The following is a 21,762-nucleotide window of genomic DNA, read 5'->3' on the forward strand; positions in this document are numbered from 1 at the left end:
AAAAGGCACAACACAAATATCAGTTCTGGTAATCTCATTGCAAGTGTATATACTATATACTATAGAACAACTCTTTGAGACAGAGCAAAAAGAATTGGTGTTTGTGATATTATAATTAGTGAATAAGTGAGGTGAGGGAAAAGAGGTGAGTATAAGAGTGAGGATATAGGAATGGGACATTAACTATGGTACCTCGGATATGTAGTAAAAGACTTTGATACATCATATCTCTCTGGTCAGAAATTTCACCAAACATCATTAATTGACTTCAATTCACACTCGACAATATATTTATACCTGCTTATTCAAAGTATAACGAAAAGGAATTTACAACATAAATAAATGGTTTGTGATTTATGGAACCCAAAGACAAAGAACAACAACATTCTGTTCCTTTGGACAGTTAGACCTGGCAGCCTAGGTTGCTAATGTAAGTCTAAGTCATTAGCATTACACCATTACATTCTCTAATGTGAAAGTAAAACCCAATATTAAGAGAAAATTTATTCTTCAATGGAGCTTTACCATAGTTTATTTTTTTCTCCACTTTCCTCTATCAATCCTTTGGAACCCTGTAATTAATATAGGAGTTAAGGGTTCTACTATATGAGAGGGAATACTATGAACTCATTCATTTGAAATAAGTTGTAGATCCTTATAGCCTCAAAGCTCTTCATCTTTAAGTCACACAAGCAGTTGCAAATCTTAAATAGGCGCTGTTAATTGTTAATTATTGAGGTTGGACCAGACTAGACTGATGAAGAATTAGCTTTCCCATATAAAGTCAATTTTTTGCTGAATACTTTCAAGAAAAGTCTCATAGTAAAGGGTAGGGAATAGCAATTATATTACCCAAGGCAAAGGGAATAGCTATTCTTAAGTGTTAACATTGGAAAAAGGCGTGTATGCACAAACAAATATAACCCTATCTGTTACGGGAAAAGCAAACAAGTTTATCCTTAGTTATTAATAAATACCAGTTCTGATCTAGATGACCTGCTTTAGAATCTGAGACATATATACATACTTATATAATCATATGATATACCAGTGTAATGATATTTGTGACCTATTATTCTATGCATGTCCCGAGTACAGTTTTAGATGCAGTTCCTGCTTTTTTTTCTTTGATGACTGATTTTTCACTTAACCTCTTTGGTTCTTTCATAGAGGCTTGTAATTTGCTTCTGTTTTTTGGATTTTAGTCCCTTCAATTCAAGAAAAAAGGGCTTAGTTTTGTGATATATGCAGTCATCTATCATAGTTCTTATTCTTTTCGATAAATGTGATGCATTATGTGAGGAGAAAACAAGTTTTGTGATTTTATTTATACACTTAAAGTTATTACATGATACATTTTCATTGCTTATGTAATTTGCTCAACACGATCTATGTATAACACTATAACATGGTGAGTTTTAGACAGCATGTGATGTCATTCAACTATATGAAAATGGTCTCATACTCTCATCTATAACTCACCCAACCTGTGACATTTGAAGAAAAATAGAGCAGCAGTGTTACAATTTATCATGAAGTGAAACCATTCCATTAATATATTGCTTTCTAGTCTTTCTATACTTCTGAAGCAGCATCCTGTGACTAGTTACTACATCATCAAATACCACCTCATTACAAAATCTGGACTTCACATTCAAAAAAGCAGCTTCTAACTTGTCCTTGTGTTGGGCACACAAAGAGAGTAGGTCTTCAATCATGGGAGATTTATTTGTGTTGCATCCACTGCTAGTCCCTTTTTCCAGATGAAGAAGCCAAAGCCATCTGTTTTGTTGAAACGGATTTTCATTTTTCTGAATTGCCACCTCTATGTTACTCAGCACTTCCAAGAATCTAGATTCAGTACGAATTTTATCGATCAAATGGATAAAAATATTTCTCTGACTCTGACCAAGGATATTATAAACATCTGGTGGCAAGGAAACTGCAGCACTCAAGCATGCTTTCCGAAACCAAGGATCAAAATTTCCGATGATCCCAATTGCAGCATGTAACAGATTTACAGACAGAAGATCAAGTTTTTCAGATAAAGAGTTCAAGCCATCACATCGTCTTTTCCAGGTTTCACTCCAGCGATAAAGTGCCAAATGCGCTACTCCCTCCCACCTATATTTAATGATATGCATATAGAATATTATTGAGCGCAACTGAATTAAATCATCAGAGAAAACAGCTTTTAAACACACCCACAATATTGTCAACTCTAAGTAGCAAATACAATCTTTTATTTGCATTTAACAAACAGTAGATGGGACTACATTGCTTAAAGTCTCTCCAATTATTTGTCCCATTTTCAGTTACAAAGATCAATGCAAGGTCTTAAAATTACACACTAGCAATCCCATTTAAAATTTCAGGGTCGATTATCAACATAAGGACAAAAAAATGACTTAAAATCTAGCAATCCCCTACAACCAAAGGGAAAGGAAAATCAGAATAAGATGAAAAAGAATTCATAAACTAATACAAAAACCTGATGATTAAAATAATCTTCCCAAATGGAAGAAACTTAGTTATAACACAGTTCTCATTATCCACTACAGTAAAATCCCAGATTCCCTCTTGTTACGTGAGCATGAAGAGAAACCTACAAGAAGGTTGATATTTTTATATTCATCCTTATTAATGGAATAATTATTGGCATGGGGAACATTATTGTACTAAAGTATAACACATTTCCCATTAATTTTAAAAGAGAAAAGAAAGCAAAGGGCCATGATAAAATAAATAAAGCTGTAAGTGTACGAGAACAAAGGGAAGCTTTATAACCGAAAAAGCACCACCACATAATATTGTATTTGAGCCTATAATAAATAGTTTAAGGTAACCTTTACTTACTCGAAAGGAGGTTCAACTTCAATACTAAGTGTAAGATGCAAAGAAAACCCAGAAGAATCATCACCAACTTCAGAGTTTGTATAAGCTTCATGAGGAAAACCTCTGGGAATATATAATATGTCACCCTCTCTGAGAAGGAACTCTCTTTTAGAAGCTTTTGTGCAATCAATATCAGAACCATGTAGATCATCATATAAGCGAGGTAACAGATGACTAGGTTGACAAAATACCGTCCACTGCTTAGAACCGAAAATCTGGCATACAAATACGCAATGATCATCAAAGTGACAAGCCAACCCTTGAGAGTTAGGTGGTGTTAAGTACAAATTGGCACCTACTGAAGGTTGGCCAAACATAAGTGCTAATGCGTCTGTAATAGCAGCAATGCTCTGATAGCGAAACTCCAAACCACGCAAGGCAACAGTATAACCCTCTTTATATGCCTGACCACACTTTAAGACATCATCCATAGTAAAATGCCGAGGTTTGTTACTGCCACCTGAATGGAAGTCCTGAAAGTAATGCATCTCTTTTCTTAATTGCTTCTCCGTTTTTACAACTCGTATATCCTGCTGATAGATTATAGGACAACCCAGTCTACCTTTGACCTCATTCAGAAAATTGAGGATGTTCAGTTCATCTGGGGCACTAGGAAAACAAGACACTAGACCTTGAAGAATCGAAGAAATAAGGGAAGGAACATTGGTCCAGCTCAAAGATTGTTTAAATGAACTAAACATATCATGCATATTTAGATCCTCTGATGTCTTTGTTATAATAAAGGGCGAAACCTCCCAGTAATTTGATATAAAATCTTCAAAACTGGTACCACTTGTGCCAAAAAGACCTCTTTTAACTACTTCAAATGGCAAAGGAACAATAAGTTGAGACACGTTCATTGAAAGCCTAAAGATGCATTCTGCAAGATTACTGACTTCAATATGGCTTTTACAAAGATGTCCTTGTTCATTTGGTCTGATAGCACCTTTGGGTAAGACATTATCACTTACAATTGACCAAATCTGTTTTAAAAGGCTCAAAAATGGTTGAGAAAGGCTTGCGGGGATATTTTGTAGGCGCTCAACTTCACAGGCATTAATAAGAGTAATAGTTGCACTGAGAAAAGCCAATAAAAGTTCATCTTCCATAATCCCGATCTTAAGAGAGTAGAAACATAGATTGCCCTCAGACCATAAAGAGACTGATTTTAAACACTTGAAAATCTGAACAAATACAAACCTAATGAATGTCAATAAATAGTTTAGTCAATCGACAAATTGCATCATATACTCAGCACAAACAAAGGAAGTGGCATGCACATATTTCCAAAACAGAACACAATCAAATGAACAAAAAGCAGGTTAGAAATATAACCATTGAAATAAAATAATGAGGCATGTCTATAAAGTCATGACTACTTTGGTTCCACCTATTTCGTAGGAAACAAATTGTTCTACTTTTTTTTTTATCGATTCTATTTATAAAGTACATCAAACATGTAATAGCACCGATGCTTCTGTTCCGTCCTGTTCTAAAAACCAGCCAGACACTAGCATAGTGATAAATGTAATTTTCAGAACCTAATTATTAGAAATAAAATCACAAAAGCTTACATTAGTTTGTGCAATATATAAAACTTGAGAAGTTGTTGTTGTGCAAAGAAGTTAGTAGACAAGTCCAAGACGGCATTGCAAGCAGATAACAAAACCCTTCTTCTTGTGTCGGGTCTCAATAATAATGTTAAGGCCTTGAGAGTTTCAGAATCAGAAGCAATCTCTTGATTCACCTCTAACGAAACAAGTGACGCAGCTCCAACAATATCCACCGCACGTGACACGATTTTACAACATTTTGAGGTTACAAGAGTTGGAATCAAAGCTAGAATGGGCCTAATTGCGGAGGGTTGGGAGAGAAGAGAAGGACAAATTTTGAGTAAGCATTTGGTAATAAGATGAGAGTTGGATTTTGAGATTGATGCCAGTAACACTGCGAAAATGGCATTAGAATCAGAACATCGAACATGAACTCTCCACGAAGTTTTCTGTTTCTGTTTCCGTTTCCTCTTGCCGCGTGCTGCAACTGCATTTTCTTTCTTCTTCTCCATGCTTCTCACTGAAAGCAAATCTTACACAGATACGTATATGAACGATGATCCACGTGTACGGGCCATCAGAGGGAGGCCCAATAGTAAGCCCAAATATTTAGTATAGATTGTATTCTTAAATAATCATCATTTCCATCATTATAATAAATCTGTTTGATTCTCGAATAATATCTCTATATAGTGTGAGTATAACACAGTTAACAGTTAACACATCATTTATTTGTATTATATTCTTTTCTCTACAATCTTACGTTATCACTTTATACATTCTCTTCTCAACCATAATGAAGGAAAACTAGCTTAGTATAAAAAAATAAGGGGAAAAAGTGACCATGCTTTTTTAAAGTAAACTGACTTGATAGTTTGTTTCCACTTCTACCTTCCTAGACCATTGCTAATCCATGATCTTCTTCTTTTATCCTTTTAATTTATTAATAAAAATATTATATTCCCTTTACCTTTCTTTGATGTGTTCCTCTATTGAATATGTATGCATTTATTTGTGTGTCATGACTCTGGTCATGCAGGATTTCAAACGCTGTGTTGAATGATTACACAGAGAAGATTGAAGCCATTGCTACCAAATTGGTTGACCCTGTGGTGTGTATTTTATTTTATCTCAGAGATATTTAAATGTAAAAATCTTTAGACTATACCTTTAAGGTTCCTTTGCTTGCACCATCAAAAACAAAAGGGACAATTTCATTAACAAAAATATCAAGTTTGTGCATTTGAAATTTCTATTACAACTGGTGAAATAGGAAATGTCTTATTGATTATATCTGTTTCTTAAAGGACAGAGACAGACACATCAGTCCATTTATGCTATGGGGATAGAACTAGTATTATATGGCAGGCATTGTGCAAATAAAATAAAGGGAAGGAGGAGCTAGTATGGAAACAACTAAATATACAGGAAGCCAAACAGAGAAGCGCTCACTCACATTATTGAATAACTCAAGTTATAATTATCTCACGCCATGAATGTTGCACCCCTCTATTTTTACAATTTCCATTTCATCTTTTTTCACTCCTGTGTATTCCATTTTATTGTTGACCAAACCGGTACACTTTTTTATTGTCTTTTAATCACTTGAATTTGATAACTTAGCCTGATGTACAAGCATCTAAGAAGGACTTCGAAAGGAATTCTGTTAAGGAAAACCCTTCTGAAATTGAGGGAAAAAAGCAGACTCCCCTTTCTTCGGGATTGAGAAGAAGACCCGTGTAAGTTATAGTTAGCCTTTCTGCCTTCTAAGTGTATTCTTGAAGCTTTTTATTGTTACTCATCTGGTTCATTGAACAGACCTGCAACAAGTGCTGAAGATAGAGCACATGAGCCTACTGAGACTGATCATTCATCACCTGTTAAACTGGATGCTTCAGCACATGCACACATTGAAAAGCACAGGTACTGTTTACTTGAGTTGTTATTTGATGTTTATGTAATGGTTGGTCACAGTGCATTAAATAATTCCATAACCTACAAACCTTAGGTTCCTACGTCAATTTGTTCACAATAACAAAGTATATCTTTTTCCGGGCAAACACTGATGTTTAACATCTTAATTCTTAAGGTCAATTATTGTATAAAAAGAATTTAAGGTCACTCATTGGATACAATGATACATTATTGGACATCCTATGGTGGACTACTAGGAATGGTAGTTTATTTGGTCATTATTTCTCATATTTTCATTTATTTGTTCTTCTCTAACTGCTAAACGGTTATATGGGATGGTAATGCTAAATGTATCTAAATTTAGAATGCGTGTGAGGGGAACTGTTCCAATCGAGGGCCAATTTTCTTACAAGAAGATTCTTTTAACTTAGATGAAATTTTAACTTAAATGCTATGATATGGCACAATGTTTCATATTCTACGGGCTTATCATTTCCAATGTGAACTCAACATAAACGGAAATCAGTCCAGTTAGCAAGGTTGAATACTCTTTATATTAAGGCTGCTATCGTGAAAGTTTGTCTTTTTATTACTAACTTATTTTTATACTTTAGCCAATAGCTAAAACAGTGCTGTATTTTTACTTTTACATCTTCTGAGTGCATGTTATAATAGCGATTCATTGATCATAATCTCTTTTTCTCTTGATAATTATCTCATATTTGAGAGTTCAAGTTATGTGATATTAACCTGTTAAATTGATTGTCATGGCTTGCAGATACTTGATTCTACAGAGCAGGCCATTGAGCATAGCTTGGCAAGCACAGGTTTTGCCAATGTACGAGCAACGGCAATATACTCAGAGAGTTCAAAGACTTCATGCTTAACGTGGCTTGTGATGTTTGTAATGATTTGTGTATTTATCATGGTTATACTTCTCATACGTGTCACATAGAATAGAATGTAGTGGGTAAATAAATGACTTACATTTTAGCTTTCTTATAATGTAGGTTTTCGTGCTATTTATGTTTTCTACTCGTTATGCTATATGTCTTGCAATTTGTCCATACCATCAAAATAGAACTGTATATTATACTTTATATCATATATATCACACATGTTTGTACCCTGTATTTGGAACTATTAAGGTATTAATAGTTGGATTTTCTTTATTTTTTAATATAGAAAATGATTTCATTTTAATCCGAATGAGAAATTATTTACAAATTAAATTAGTTCTCAATTTCTGTGGTTTTAAAAACATGAACATTAAACAACGTTAACGGAAGCAGGTTGCGTAGCTTTCTAATCATTCAAGAGAATGTTTTCTTTAGCCTTTTTGGCATTATTACTGTACTGTAACGATGGTTAAACCATTTTTTGAAGCTTTAAGAACTACGTAATGTAATTAATATAAATATGTTTCACTTATAAAATCAAAATTGTGTTGAAATAAGATAGTCACAGGTAAAATGAATTAAACGAACTGTCATATATGTTAAGTTTACAGTGTTTACTTTGTCTTTTTAATGTTTTGATGACTTTTGTTGATGCAGATGAATTCACATTGCTTCATCTAGAAGCAAGATACATTAATAAAGTACAATACAAAAATCATCACGGCAAAATAGTTTTGACAAAATGCACCAAGCTGCCGTAAGGTATGACGTAATGCATTCATTCTGTGTCCACAGCATATCTCACACACTCAGCACTCACCAGCATGCCTTCACTGATCTCTCTCTCTTTTTTTTACAAATTACACATTTATTTTGAAACTCATTAGCTTGCATTTTTAAGTACAAGGTTTACTATTTAGTAAATACTAAGTTATTTCAATTCTCTTGACGTTTATGCATTTTCGTCATTAGGTTATATATTTAAATTTAATCAACAATGATACTAGTAAGCCTTTGATATTATTGTTATGTTTAATTTGTGGGCCCCAGATATTGGCCGACACCAGAAATAATGTCAACAAAAATATTTGCCTTGCATTTACTTGGAGTATTCGTGGAAGCTTCTTTTGTCACAATGCTTTTTCCAAGTACAAGTGTACAACCATTATTTTCATTGCAATTGCATCCATATCACTTCTAATAAATCTTGTACGGGTACCATCTACCATGATTATTTGATACAACCAATCAAATATCCGTTATCATCAAAGTAACACTATTAAAAGACAACAAAACCTTTACTATAATTATTTTAGAAAATATCTTAAACTTTTGATTGGTTGTGCCTAATATGCACATGCCCAAAAAAGAATCACCTATTTCACTTCAATCCATTTCAATGCTTGTTAAGTCTTTGTGAGTGTTCTTAAATGCTCCTATTCAATTTTAGCACTGGTTTTCATTGCCATGCAATAAAACAAAGTCAGATAGAGCCCTCAACATTTCTGTTTTTCCCTGCCTTCTTCTTCTTCTTCTTCTAGTGTAGGGTGCTGCTATCTTTACTTGATTTCAATGGGGAACTGTTGGAGCCTTCAATCAGGTTCACCAGGCCCTGTCACTCATCCCTCCGGCAGAAATCTATTAGGTAAACTAAAATTAAAACAACTCTTTCCTTTGTCATAAATAGTTATAATTCATGATAATGAAATCACTATTTTATAGGAAGGGCCACAGAGAACACTTATTGGTCTTACTTGTACAAATATAAGTACTCAGTGTTTATGATTTTAAATCTCTTCATGTTCTGAGAGTTTCATATGCATCAAGTTTTAATATAATTGCTTCATTGATCAAACAGAGAAGTCAACTATTGGCTTTATTTGATCAATTAGTGGTGCAGTGCAGCCCCTTTAGCCAAATGCTCTTCTGAAACCCATAAGGACATAAAGTCGCACCCTTAATTCCTAGCTCTTGGATTAGTATTATGCGATTGATCCTACAAGACTATAGACATAAGAGTGAATAAATCAAACAGGATCTGTAGTAGCAGCTTTAAATTTGGCATCCTTCATTCCTTGTTCATCTGAAATGTTTGATCCTGTCAATACAGTTTTAAAATTCTAGTACATTACCATCACTTGCTACTTACGTAGTTACATAGCCTGCAACAGGTAGCGGTCAATTTCCTGCTAGTTTCAGCAACACCAGATTATCACAGAATTTCAATTCTACTTCACTTGGGCATAGCAGCAACTCTGGGCGAATTAGTCGGTTATTTGGTCCAAGTAGCAGTAACAATACTAGTACATCTCTTTTGGGATCTGAGAATAGCCAAGTCTCTCGAGCAAGAGATGAAAAAGAGTTCCCTAATGGGCAGATCTTGGATGTTGCAAACTTGGCAGTGTTTACTTTGGCAGAACTGAAGGCAGCAACTAAAAATTTCAGACCTGATACTTTGTTAGGAGAGGGAGGTTTTGGTAGAGTATACAAGGGCTGGATTAAGGAGAGAACCGGTACAAATAGAGCCGAGGAATTGACTATTGCCATCAAGGTATTGAATTCTGATAGCAGACAAGGATTTGAAGAATGGCAGGTATTATTATAAATTAACACTTGAAAACCAGAATCACACTTTTTAATTGCTTACTGCTTTTATATATTTTGATGTTTGTTTTGGTTGCAGTCAGAGGTGAATTTCTTAGGAAGGCTTTCTCATCCCAACCTTGTAAAGTTGTTGGGATTAGGGCGAGAGGATAGTCAACTATTCCTGGTCTATGAGTTTATGAGTCGTGGCAGCTTAGATAACCACTTATTTGGAAGTAAGAACTGATAACATGGTTCAATCAAATGATACCCACAAATCTTCATTTTCTCAGGATGTGTACTGATTTAAGGAAATAGATTTTTCACTTTCATGACCTGTGTGTGCTCCATGATTTCGGTTCTGCAGGAGGTGCAAGTGTTCGTCCACTTTCTTGGGACACAAGGTTAAAGATTATGATTGGAGCAGCAAGGGGACTGGCTTTTCTTCACACTTTAGAGAAGAAAATCATATACAGAGATTTTAAGCCCTCAAATATATTACTTGACAAGGTAACTTTCATTTCATTCTTTCGGCATTGAGTATACAATAAGACATTGTGCTTTTGCTCATCTTGAAAAATGAAAGACACAATTCATTTCTCAACGCAATGGAATGCAAAAATAATTACTCTAATTGTTGGTTTTTGCCACAGGCGTATACAGCCAAATTATCTGACTTTGGATTAGCCAAATCTATTCCCTATCCTGACCAGTCTCACGTAACAACACGGGTTATGGGAACAAGTGGCTATGCTGCTCCTGAATACATTGCCACAGGTAATGTGAACCAGTTTCGTCCTAAAACTTAACCCTTTCTTAAACCTGTTGTAGTGTTGTGAAAACGCGGCGAGACACTAATCTTCTCATGCCAATCAAATACGAATAGGTCATTTGTACGTGAAAAGTGATGTCTATGGATTCGGGATTGTTTTGTTAGAGATGCTGACTGGCTCACGGATAGGTCATATAATGCGCCTCTCTCAGCAACAGTCTTCCTTACAGAAGTGGCTCAAATCAAATCTATTAAATAGAGGGAAAATGAGAATCAATATGGATGCAAGGTTGGAAGGCAAGTATCCACCCAAGTTAGCATTTGAAGTTGCTCAACTTTCTCTCAAATGCATACAAACAGATGCCAAAGTTAGGCCATCAATGGTAGAAGTTCTTGAAACATTAGAAAAGATTGAAGCAGCTAATGAGAATCCAGCTAATAGCATGAAACGAGGTACTCGTTCTCGGACAGTGAACCAAAATGGCCAGGCAGATGGTGGTTAATTGAATCCATCAAAAATCATATATATTTTTTGGTAGCTGATCAATTGTGGTTTCACAGAGGTTTTTGATAAAGGTGCCTAATGCATTACTCACATGTGTGTGAATGTAAAGTGAGTTTGTCTATAGAGTAAGACTGTATTCATCCTTAGACCATTGACTGAGTTTATCTTTATGCATTTTACCAGATCAAGGGTAGATATACATACTCTTATTCAATTACTTTAGGTAAACTCACTTTAGACAAACCTTCTTTATATGCCAAACATACCTGGGAATATATTTGCATTTGGGTGAAGCCTAATAAGGGTGAGCTTGTAACATACATGGCTTCATATGCACCCAAAACTAGGTGAAAGAGACTGAAATCTAGGCACATCCTTCTGCCACTGTAAAGCAAGCAGGTCCCTTCATTCCCAGTTCTCCATTAATTCTTCATATTGTTCTTCTAATTTGTATTGTATTTGTCCCATTCTGTCAATAGTTGTTCTTAACATTTATTTTTGGTGGAAAAAAATATAAAAGCTATTGACAAATTATTTCAAGTCTCTTATGGTTCAGATATGTAGTTGAATAGAGATCATATGTTTAAGTCATGTCAAGAACATTCAATTTTGAATAATAATTTGTGGTTTTATACTTACAAAGAAAGGAACAATTTGAGGTTATAAACGTATCATGTTGTATTTATCATATGCTATTGAGTATTGAAAATGTATAGAAAAAGAAATTTTAGACCTTTGCATTCAATTGAGTCCAGTCATGTAAAGCTTGCTTTGGTGAACTAAATAATTCAAGTGCTAAAAAGCTCTCAGCTCCAACTCAAATTATGACATATAGTCTAACTGCATGAACAAGAGAATAATAATGTATTGATTTTAACAAGTGAACTAAAATTTAAGTGTCATCTTCACTTTCCAACACTTTTCCTGCTAAATCATCAATTTCGCCTCCTTGAAATTTTCTATTGTTGTTTTTTCTTTTCTTTTATAAAACCATTATTCGTTAATTTAGATCATATTACTAAAAATAACTTAACTTGGATGTCCATACATTCTAAATTGGGAAATAAAATCCTTCAACATATTCAATTACTAGACCTTCCAATAATTGAATGTAAGGTTGAAGAAAATTTTAAAGTTTTAAAATCATTTAATTTAAAAATAACAGAAATATGGAGCCTTAAAATAATTTTAGTGTTATTTGTCAAGATCTCTGCCCAATACTGAATTTTCTAGTGCCATAGAGTATGTGGAATCTAAAACTGGATAATAACATTAATTTCATCCCTACTAAACTACAAACATATTTTTAATTATATTTTATATATCAATAAAAATGTTGCATTTCTTGTTTTTTAAAATATTATAAGATTACAATATTTCTTATATTTATTATTACTTCTTAATTAATAGTCTCATTGAAAACAAAAAATAGAGACAATTGAAATTTTTAATAAGGACAAATAGGAAAAAATTAATAAATTTAAAATGTTTTATAAAAGGTTAAAGAAAATATCCTAGATACCTTATAACAAACACAGAAAGTTTATTAAGGTTTCACGATCATTTAATTAGGTTTAATAACTGGATTTAATGAAACTGGCACATGTGAAACGTTAGGCTGGTTTTATTACAACATTAATCCTTGTTGTCAATTTCATGATGATATTTTACTCATTCTATACCCTATTTTAAACTTAGAACTTCTATACATTTTCAAACATATCTTGAAATTATTAACGTAAGTGAATAGGCTAGAGTCTATGAGTTTTGTTCATGTGCACTACTCCAGAATGCATCGGTTTCTCACGTATCCAATTCTTGGACCACTCTCATCTACCCTATCTCATGTGTTTATCTAGGTGTATTAGAGTTTATCTAAAGTATTTATTTGTGCACAACCATCAACCTCCTTCAAAATTATTTGAAAAAAAACTATCATTGTATGGTTGAAGTAACAAGTAACTTTGAATTTAGTATGGTCTTATGTTTGAGTCTCATAAAAAAAGATTAGTATTTGTAGTGTTTTGCCTACACACAAATTACTGAATGGTCCATGTTAATGATTTAGGATGCCCTTTGACTTTGATTTGAAATTAACTATTATGAATATTATACTCTATTGATTAGAGTATAATATGAGTTCCAATACATATAGCAAACTATGAAAATAACTTAGTTTTGTGCCCATGTTCTTTCCAAAATAACAAAATGGTAGGGTAGAGTAAAAAGGGTTAAAGGTGGTAACTAGTATGGTAGAGAATAGAATATATGGTGAACAGCCAAAGCACCAGCTTTTGGAGTAAGTCCCTTCAACAACACTTCACTCTCATGGAGTTTCTTAAATGAACAAAAGTACACTATGGATCTATAACTCACCCCATGACCCATCCACCACTCCATTAATGTCAAAACCTTTAACTTAATTGTGCCTACTCATCATCATATTTCACAACCAACTCAAGCTTCTTCCATCCCATGATTTTGACACTTCTAGCAAGCTACATCCAGATCCATCAACCACCCACCTCGTTGATGGAAATAAATATAGATAGATAGAGATGAAATGTGTTTGATTACAAACAATAAAGACTAGATTCCTTTCAGCTTAATATTCATGAGTTCAAAATTAAACAAATAATGAATATTTCTGTTTTAAGCCGAGTAAACCATTATTGTAGGAAAATAATGGATATGTCATTCACCATTTACAACTGCATGATTAGTTTCTAGTTCTAACATTGGAATATTCAAAACAAGACAACAAAAGACAAAGATGCTAGTAACAAAGAGAAAAATACAACACCTATAGTTTGGTGCTTAATAAATTATACATGTTTGATATATATATATCACTGATCAAGAATAGGATGTGGCAAGCAAAGAGGTTTCTCTGATGTTGGGTTTGTGGTGCAGCACAAAAATAGAAGCCAGATCGTGAGGCACTTGAAAAAACCCTTGAGAAGGTGCAATTACATTACTCCTTCTTGTAGCTATTCGTTGTTTCTTTGGAGGTGGAGGACAAACCAATGGGGTCTTCAATATTTGAGATGATGATGTTGGTGTGTGACACTCTTCTTGTTCTTCCTCCTTTACCTCCTTTTTTGTTGTGTCTAGATCCGATAGTTGTGTGCGTTGGCTGAAGGTTTTTCTAGAGGTAGCAACGGTTCTTATTGGCGTAATTGGATCAAATTCGTCTAACATTTGTAGACCCATTTCTGCAAAAATTAAGACACAATTGAACTCTCTTTGGTTAATATTATTATAGTAGTAGGAAATGAATATAATTTTGTGTGAGGGAAGGAATGTTTGGTTATTTAACGGTAGAGAGAAGGAGATTATAGAAGGCGTGGAGAAGAGAAGAATTGAGAGGGTGATAATGGAAGGTGGCGAAAGAGAGTGAAGGTGGGGTACTCATGGGGATGGTACCTTCTAATAAATAGTTGGAGTGAGACTATCTCAAGAGGTAAGTGACTTTTTCCTTGTATTTTAAGGGTAGAAGTGTAACATCATTACACCTAAAAGGGATATAAGTGTCAATATATGTTACTTTTTGTTCACTTTTACACACCACTTGCCTCTCCATCCATTAATGGAGAGGAATCTCACTCAAATAGTCGGAGGAAAAGTTTTGGTATTTAATACTCCACTTACTCTTCCTCCTACCCATCAAATTTATGAAAAATCTAATGGTTTGAATTAGTAAATAAATATAAATCATCAGATTTTCCTAAAATTTATGACTATGATAGAGAATAAGTTTAAAAAACTTACCCTAAAATAAGTGGATCATGTTCTTTATCTATACGTAATGTTTGAATTTTTATTATTTATATTTTAGAACACGTTGATTATTATTTTGTGTTTTTTTATTTATATAGTGAGAAAAAAAATAAATGATATAGAGAAAAAATGTATTAGGAAAATATACAATAAATGTCATATAAGTGAATAAAATCACAATTATCATTTTCCTAAGTTATAAATTCACAATTATTTAATATAGTTATTCTTTAAAACTCTTGCCCTAAGAACTAAATTTATCATTTTCCTAATTTTTTGTTTAGTCACAGAGATAATTTAGTCATATATTCTATATGAGATAATTTTTCTTGAACCATAGGTAATGATGATATAATGGAATTAGTTTTCCTAATAAGTAAGTCATAAGTCATTGTTTAAGATGAGATAGACAAATATATACTCATTCCAGTCATTTTTATTCGACCATTTTAGATAGTATTGTGAGAATTAAAGAATGTGATTATATCATTAAAAATTGTTAGCAATTACATGTGTTTTACAAAAATTGGCATTCTCATTCTATTACTCTTTTCACTCAACGGGAAGATAAGAAATAAGAGACATTGATGTATAAGGAAAAAAGTAAGAGAAAACTGTAAAAAGGTAAAAGAAAAGAAAAGTAGAAAGCGGAAGGAATAGCGAGTAGGAGAAGCAAAGCATGTTGTTGAGTAGCGTGTGAAAGTGAGTGTTATAAAGTTATTATAAGAAGAACATTAAAAAGACAATGTTTGATGCTTCATCTGACAACATCTTACTTCTTGTTGATGTGGTCGGTCCTCGACTATCTTCTCACCCAAGTCATAGATATGTTTTCCCTTTTTAATTAACCATGTTACTATAAATGAATGATGAGTAACGATGTTAATTAATCATAGATATGTATATTATTGGTGTAAGAACTTTTAGTCATATTATCATTACTAATTACTGATACAAATGAATGATAAATGATGTATAAATATTTAGGTGTATAGATATTATACTATATTTATATAATATTGTATTTAGTTAGGTGTGGTGTATATATCTGCGGTGCTGGCTAGTTTATTTTCCAGTAAGGATCAATCGCAGCTGGTAGCTTTTATGGTTCAAGTGCTAGCTTGATGGTGCAACACTCTTAATTTTTTGTTTAAATTTGTAAAGAAACATTTTTATCCTTCTACCCATGCTATTCCAAGTAAATGATACAGAAGCACCGGATAATCCTTGGTAACTACGCGTTATCTCATTGTTTCTACTCCAAGTAAATCAAGATTGAAATCAGGCTTAATAATAATTTGTTGTCATATGACTACATAATTTTATATAATCCTTGTCTATGCATTACAGACAAAATGCGTTTAGATATGCTATTCTTTGTTAGCTAGCACTACCACCGACCTAGACAAAGTTACGTCATAGATGCACCTTAACTGAAATATTACATTTTTTATACACTTTTAAGTTAATTCTTTGTTAGGAGAGGTTAATTCCATCTAAGAATGAGTGTATCCAAATGAACTAGTCCCTACTGGGTAAGCAACACATCGCAGTCTCACTAACTCATTATCAGAGACGTGAGCCTCTAATCAACAATGTAGATTAGGAAATGGTGACTTTAAACATTATAACAATTTATAAGAGAAAGATTTCTAACAAGCAAGGTATTCAATGAAGTTTGTTAGTATGTGCTACCTACCATTTAAATGAAAATGCAACCACTTCCTTTTTCTTTTTTTTGAAAAAAAAGTATTATTATGTTTCGTTTGTCCTTTCTTTGAAACTTACCACATGCATTTAGAGCTAGAGTTCTTATAAATAATCCAATAAATAACATTGATTTTGGTGGGCCATTGGTCAGTGGTCACCTTCCTTTTTCATATAATGATGTTCACATGGTTCGTTGCAACTTGTTTGTGTACATAACTACATATAATTATTTTCACTCATTGGTATTTCATATTTGGCATATGAAACGAGGATATGTAGCAAATTGAAGGCAGTGAAAGTTATAGTTCTATTGAAGAATTCACCAAATAATTTATTTACAGATAGGGGTTCAAACTCTAGCAGAAGTGGCCTAGTTGAATAGAACCATTTATCCTAGTACGTGTATAATCATATGTCACACATCCTCATTAACACCCAAAATGGTTAGTTAGATCAGAATGTAGAAATCACAGAAAACACATTAAAAATGATCAGTTAACGTGTCATATCAACACGTGTCGTGTTAGAAATTTGTTAGACGGATTCTGCACCGTGATTTCCATCACGGGCACTGCCATTTTCTTTGTCATGTCTAGATTTTGGTAAAGTGGAGGCCTGTCCAGGAAATATCTTGTTTGAATGCAGCTTCAGATTAAGGTAAGTATAAACAGACATACCGGCAATAGCTGTGCATGCACCAAAGATACTGCTTATACCAGGATTGGATCCAAAGAGATAATAGTTTCCGAGGAGGATAACACATGTCTTAAACTGCCCAAGAACAACGTGCGAAAGGGGAGATGTAGCACTGTAAATTGCAGGAAAAAGAGAGAAATATATTAAGAAACCAGACAGCAAAACTGATGTATACCACCATGTTGTAAATGTTATACAGAAAATAGGACCTAAGGACATCATAATTAATAATCTTCAATGAATACTTAGTAGCAAGGAAAATGCAATGTTAAAACTCTTTCTAACTAATCATATTAATACTCTTATTTACTTGTGTATCTAGCCAGTGTGCACGTACCTTTCATATAAGCACATAACTATTAAACTAAGCAATGTCTACAAACTTTTCTTGAAACTAAGTACATGGGGGAATCAGTTTTAGCACGTTCAGATCATAGATGTTGAAGGTCAGTTCATTCATAAATTAGCACTAACTTTTTTTAATTTTTAGCTTGTTTAAACCAACCTATTAAAATAATAAACAACCCCTATACCATTAAACGAATAAGTTCTATGATTCATTCTAATATTCTAAAAGAAACTAAAATTATTTTCACATACAAAATTATTATACAATTAAGAGTAATAATGAATGTCACTTACCCTAGAGCTAAAGCACCAGACCACTGAAGCAAGAATCCAAGGATAGCTGATGAGAGGATCACCAGAATGTTACTGATGTTCCAATCAAAGGAAAGTACACCTGGAGGGTCTAACCACGGTATCATAGCAGCCAAAAATATCAAAGTAATAGGTGTTATTTTCCACATCAACCTGTTGATCAGTCTACAAATTAGGCACTGGCAAGGAATAAAAAGATAATGTGATGAAAATAAGCTTTGGGAATTGGAAGGGGAGATCAATGTTATATAAAAATAGAGATATAATAAGTTACATATGAAAGTCCAAGAGAAAACGTAAATGAATTACTCACGCCAAAGCTGCCCAATTCTCTTGTTGCTGCAGTCTGGACCAGAGGATTTTGTTTACAGCGCTAGGCACAATCCATGCCAATGCTACACAGGCGCCAAATAACTGGAACTGCAGATCAGTCACGGTAGCCACCGCAACACCAATAGATACCACCGTTAATGCTAATGCCTGTGAAGTTTCAATTACTATAGTAAGCATTTCAATCTAAAATTACATGAGCACAAAAATTCTGAAATCTTGAGTCAATCAAGAGAGAAACTATAATGTTCCTAAAGGTGAAGGCTGTATTCATTTAATTGCTTGTGTTAAGATCGCTTATCCATATTTGACACATTATTGACTTCCTCCCCTCACTCATAAACAATATTGCAAGTTCCTAGGAAAAACAATGTGAAGCTTATTTCTGAAATATTGAATAAACAGAACACTCTGGCTAGAGAGCATGGGCAATGTAATGCAAACAATGCTTTTCAACAGGCATGATTTTATAGATCACGAAAACATCATAAAATGATCAATTTCAAATACTAAAACTATGGTCCAAGTAGATAGAGTAGACCCTTATGGTATGCTACAATTTTTAGCTGCATTCATGGGTCATCATAAGCACATATGATTTCATGTGAAATCACTTAAAATATACTGAGGCGTTCAACTATGTTTGCAAACATGCCGGTGCAATAGAGGTGTTAGGACTCATGATGGTTTTCAATAGGCATATCTGCTTTATTGTTTGGTCATGCACTTGGCGTCATGATGAAAGGACAAGATTAGCTACTTGATACACATTACTTAACTTAAAAGGTATGTATGCTTCCAGAAGTTCGTAGAACAAAATATGCATATATTTCAAATGAGTTACTTACAAAACCTTGATATCCTATTTATTACTATCACATATACATGTGTAGCTAAAGTGAATGCACCTACCTTGGGCCAAGAAACTTTCTTCCTGTATAATACAAATTCTGCCATAACTATTGAAGGTGTTACTGCAATCTTTGCCATCTGATAGAAGCCAAGGCTGAAGATAAAGAAATTAAATTAAGAGTATCAGACAAATTCAACTAATAATTTGAAAAGTTGGGTGCTTGGGTTACCTACCTATTATACTTCAAGCTGACATTAGCAAGGCCAGTAGATAGAGACATGACAATTCCAAGACCGAATAAAGCAGACATCTGAGTTGATTTTGATGAAGGAGATGCAGGAAGCAAAGAAAACACATTTAGTAAAGCCATCAGTAACCAGCTAACTGCATAGTGAATTAGTGAGAGAAGTATAGGGAATTTGAATTGAACAGTCTGAAGCACCTGAAATGAAAAGTCCAACAAAGTCAGCATCCAAGATCCTGCTACTATCAAAATTTAACACAAAATGCGGCTTAACCATATTGAAAGAAAAGAGAGAGGAAAAAACAAACCATTTTGTTCATGAAAATAATACCAACTGCGACCAGAAAATTGAAGAAAAGTGCTGCAGCCGGACCACTTGTGCGCTGTTGACGTTTTACACCTTCCGTGGAACGGAACTCATTGAATAGAGAAGCTCTCAAGTTCTCCAGAGCTCTTCCTGCAATGATCAAAAAAGGTGATACAAGGTACTAGGGAAAGTTTCATTATTGAGATATGGACTAAAGCAAAACATCAACTGATTAGCATTCTTCTATATCAAGTATTGTGTTATTTCTGTTATTCCCAGCTTTAGGCTAATCAAATCACCTGCTCTCACTTTTATTCTTCTTAAAAAAGAATCTATCTCCTACTCGTGTCTCTAATAAAATGCAACTCCTAGAATTCATAACGATCTAACCCGCTCCACCAAAACAAGATCATTATTAAAATTGGAAGGTCTGGATTTAACAAACATACCATACATAATCATAATAAATAAATAAATCATGGATACTAAGAACCACCTTAAGAACTTTAAAAAAACTGGGTTAACTACTAGTACTTATGTAGGTTGAAATAAATAAGTATTAGCATAAGAATCAGAAGTATAATGTCATAAGTAAATTGGTAGCATCAAGCAGAGACAGAGCAATTGAATCCACATTGAAAGACAGTGGAGGAAACAATGCAGGGAGAGTAAATGTCAGTACTAATGATAGAAAGTAGTAATAAGCAGAAGAAAAAGATATGGACGAAGGAGAATATTCGGAAGCTGCATTATAAACCAGAACCACAGAGTAAAAAGGGTATACCATCTACACCTCATATCCTTCACTGTTCCAAGTAAGAGAAGGGGAAACATTGATTTTGCTAAGTAAAAGAGAAAACTTTAAACACTTGGAAGTTTAACTGAAAGAATCTAAAAATGGGTGTTTAATTTTTTCCATTTACAGTACCTGTTTCACCAGCATCGCTATCTTTTCGCTTGAGAATCTTTTTCACATCATTGGTTAATAAGAAATTGAACATTTTTTGAAGAGGACACTGCTCAAAACTCAAATGGGGTTGCTCCAGTAGTCCAGTTAGACTAATCACTAATGAGAGCTAGAGAAATTTTGTTTTACTTGTGTTTGTATGATAATTAGGGTAAAACGCTTAAGAAACGAGGTGAATAAGGTTGAGAGCTCGAGTCTCATCAATAACACGAAGGTGTTGGCTGAGTTGAAATCAAATATTAGGAAAGGAAGAAACAGAAAAGAGTAATATAGGACAAAAATTTAGAAAGAGAGACTGGGAGAGAAGGACATGCATGGGCACGTGAATTGTGACGGTGGTGGCGGAATATGGCAGCTGTCGGCGAATGATTGCAACAAAACCTCAGATTCTCGCTACAAAACAAACGCTTCTCCGTCGTGTTTAACAGCGTCTCACTATTTATTATTATTATTCTGATCAAACGATGTTGTTTTGAGATACCACTATATCAACGGTGTTGATTAGTGAGATAATAATAATAATAATGGCTAAATAGAAATGGTCCTTTAATATGTTGGCTTCAAATCTTCAATGTATTTTTTTAAATCTATACAACGTCCTTTTCGTAACGTGATTTAAGCATTTTAATCACAAAAACAGGATTAAATCGTTATCTTGATTTAGTGCTTGTTGAGAGATATGGAAAGAGTGATAGGCAAAGGTACATCCAAGTTGGTATACTTATCCATCCAATTGAATGAGAGAATGAAGAGGTTGACAAATGAGGAAAATTAACTATACCGACATGCACGACCTTAGTAAACATCTAAGAGTGAAAATAGTTAATGATAGAGGACCACAATCACCACTTGGATTCAAACTAGAAGTAAATTTATCAAGAAAATCAAATAGATCGAAGTGATAATTTATAAAAACATAACTTTAACTCGAGATTTAGTTAATATGATAAAATCATGTTTTATCTCATTGTTACATTTTATCTTTATATTATTTTTCTATAAAAATGATATATTTTTGTTATTGTATCTTATAGCAACTTTATCTATTAATAAAACGGTGATTGTTCAACTTTTAATGAGTTGCTTTGAGAGGT

At 33.6% G+C, this 21,762-nt stretch overlaps 4 protein-coding genes across 8 annotated transcripts; 2 read left to right on the plus strand and 2 right to left on the minus strand.

The window, feature by feature from the left end:
- LOC109362907 lies at positions 990 to 5,042 on the minus strand. Of its 2 annotated transcripts, XM_019608990.1 has the most exons (4): positions 4,470 to 5,042; positions 2,857 to 4,095; positions 1,523 to 2,124; positions 990 to 1,100 (listed from the first exon to the last, which is right to left on the minus strand). In XM_019608990.1, coding segments are annotated over exons 1-4 (2,334 nt in total). In that variant the 5' UTR covers positions 4,961 to 5,042; the 3' UTR covers positions 990 to 1,098. The 2 variants fall into 2 exon arrangements, with proteins under 2 accessions (XP_019464535.1, XP_019464536.1); XM_019608991.1 differs by lacking the exon at positions 990 to 1,100 and having other exon boundaries at positions 1,302 to 2,124; positions 4,470 to 5,041.
- Positions 5,474 to 6,456, plus strand: LOC109361932 (the record flags this gene model as incomplete). The annotated part of the gene is made up of 3 exons (XM_019607459.1): positions 5,474 to 5,560; positions 6,072 to 6,187; positions 6,267 to 6,456. Coding segments are annotated over 3 exons (393 nt in total), but the record flags the coding sequence as incomplete, so codon positions are not given.
- Positions 8,606 to 11,676, plus strand: LOC109362921 (probable serine/threonine-protein kinase PBL11). 4 transcript variants are annotated; one of them, XM_019609014.1, is made up of 7 exons: positions 8,606 to 8,906; positions 9,433 to 9,854; positions 9,945 to 10,080; positions 10,212 to 10,354; positions 10,498 to 10,621; positions 10,731 to 11,124; positions 11,157 to 11,676. In XM_019609014.1, the coding sequence occupies exons 1-6, from the start codon at positions 8,834 to 8,836 to the stop codon at positions 11,117 to 11,119; spliced, it is 1,287 nt and encodes a 428-aa protein (XP_019464559.1). In that variant the 5' UTR covers positions 8,606 to 8,833; the 3' UTR covers positions 11,120 to 11,124; positions 11,157 to 11,676. The 4 variants fall into 4 exon arrangements, with proteins under 4 accessions (XP_019464559.1, XP_019464560.1, XP_019464561.1 ...); XM_019609015.1 differs by having other exon boundaries at positions 8,606 to 8,773; positions 8,809 to 8,906; positions 10,731 to 11,676; XM_019609016.1 differs by having other exon boundaries at positions 8,606 to 8,756; positions 8,819 to 8,906; positions 10,731 to 11,676.
- LOC109361569 (uncharacterized membrane protein At1g06890-like) lies at positions 16,897 to 21,168 on the minus strand. The gene is made up of 7 exons (XM_019607063.1): positions 20,630 to 21,168; positions 19,703 to 19,851; positions 19,384 to 19,592; positions 19,210 to 19,303; positions 18,281 to 18,447; positions 17,950 to 18,120; positions 16,897 to 17,419 (listed from the first exon to the last, which is right to left on the minus strand). The coding sequence occupies exons 1-7, from the start codon at positions 20,700 to 20,702 to the stop codon at positions 17,146 to 17,148; spliced, it is 1,137 nt and encodes a 378-aa protein (XP_019462608.1). The 5' UTR covers positions 20,703 to 21,168; the 3' UTR covers positions 16,897 to 17,145.

Source organism: Lupinus angustifolius, chromosome LG12 (genome assembly GCF_001865875.1).
Source record: "Lupinus angustifolius cultivar Tanjil chromosome LG12, LupAngTanjil_v1.0, whole genome shotgun sequence".
Classification (NCBI taxonomy): domain Eukaryota; kingdom Viridiplantae; phylum Streptophyta; class Magnoliopsida; order Fabales; family Fabaceae; genus Lupinus; species Lupinus angustifolius.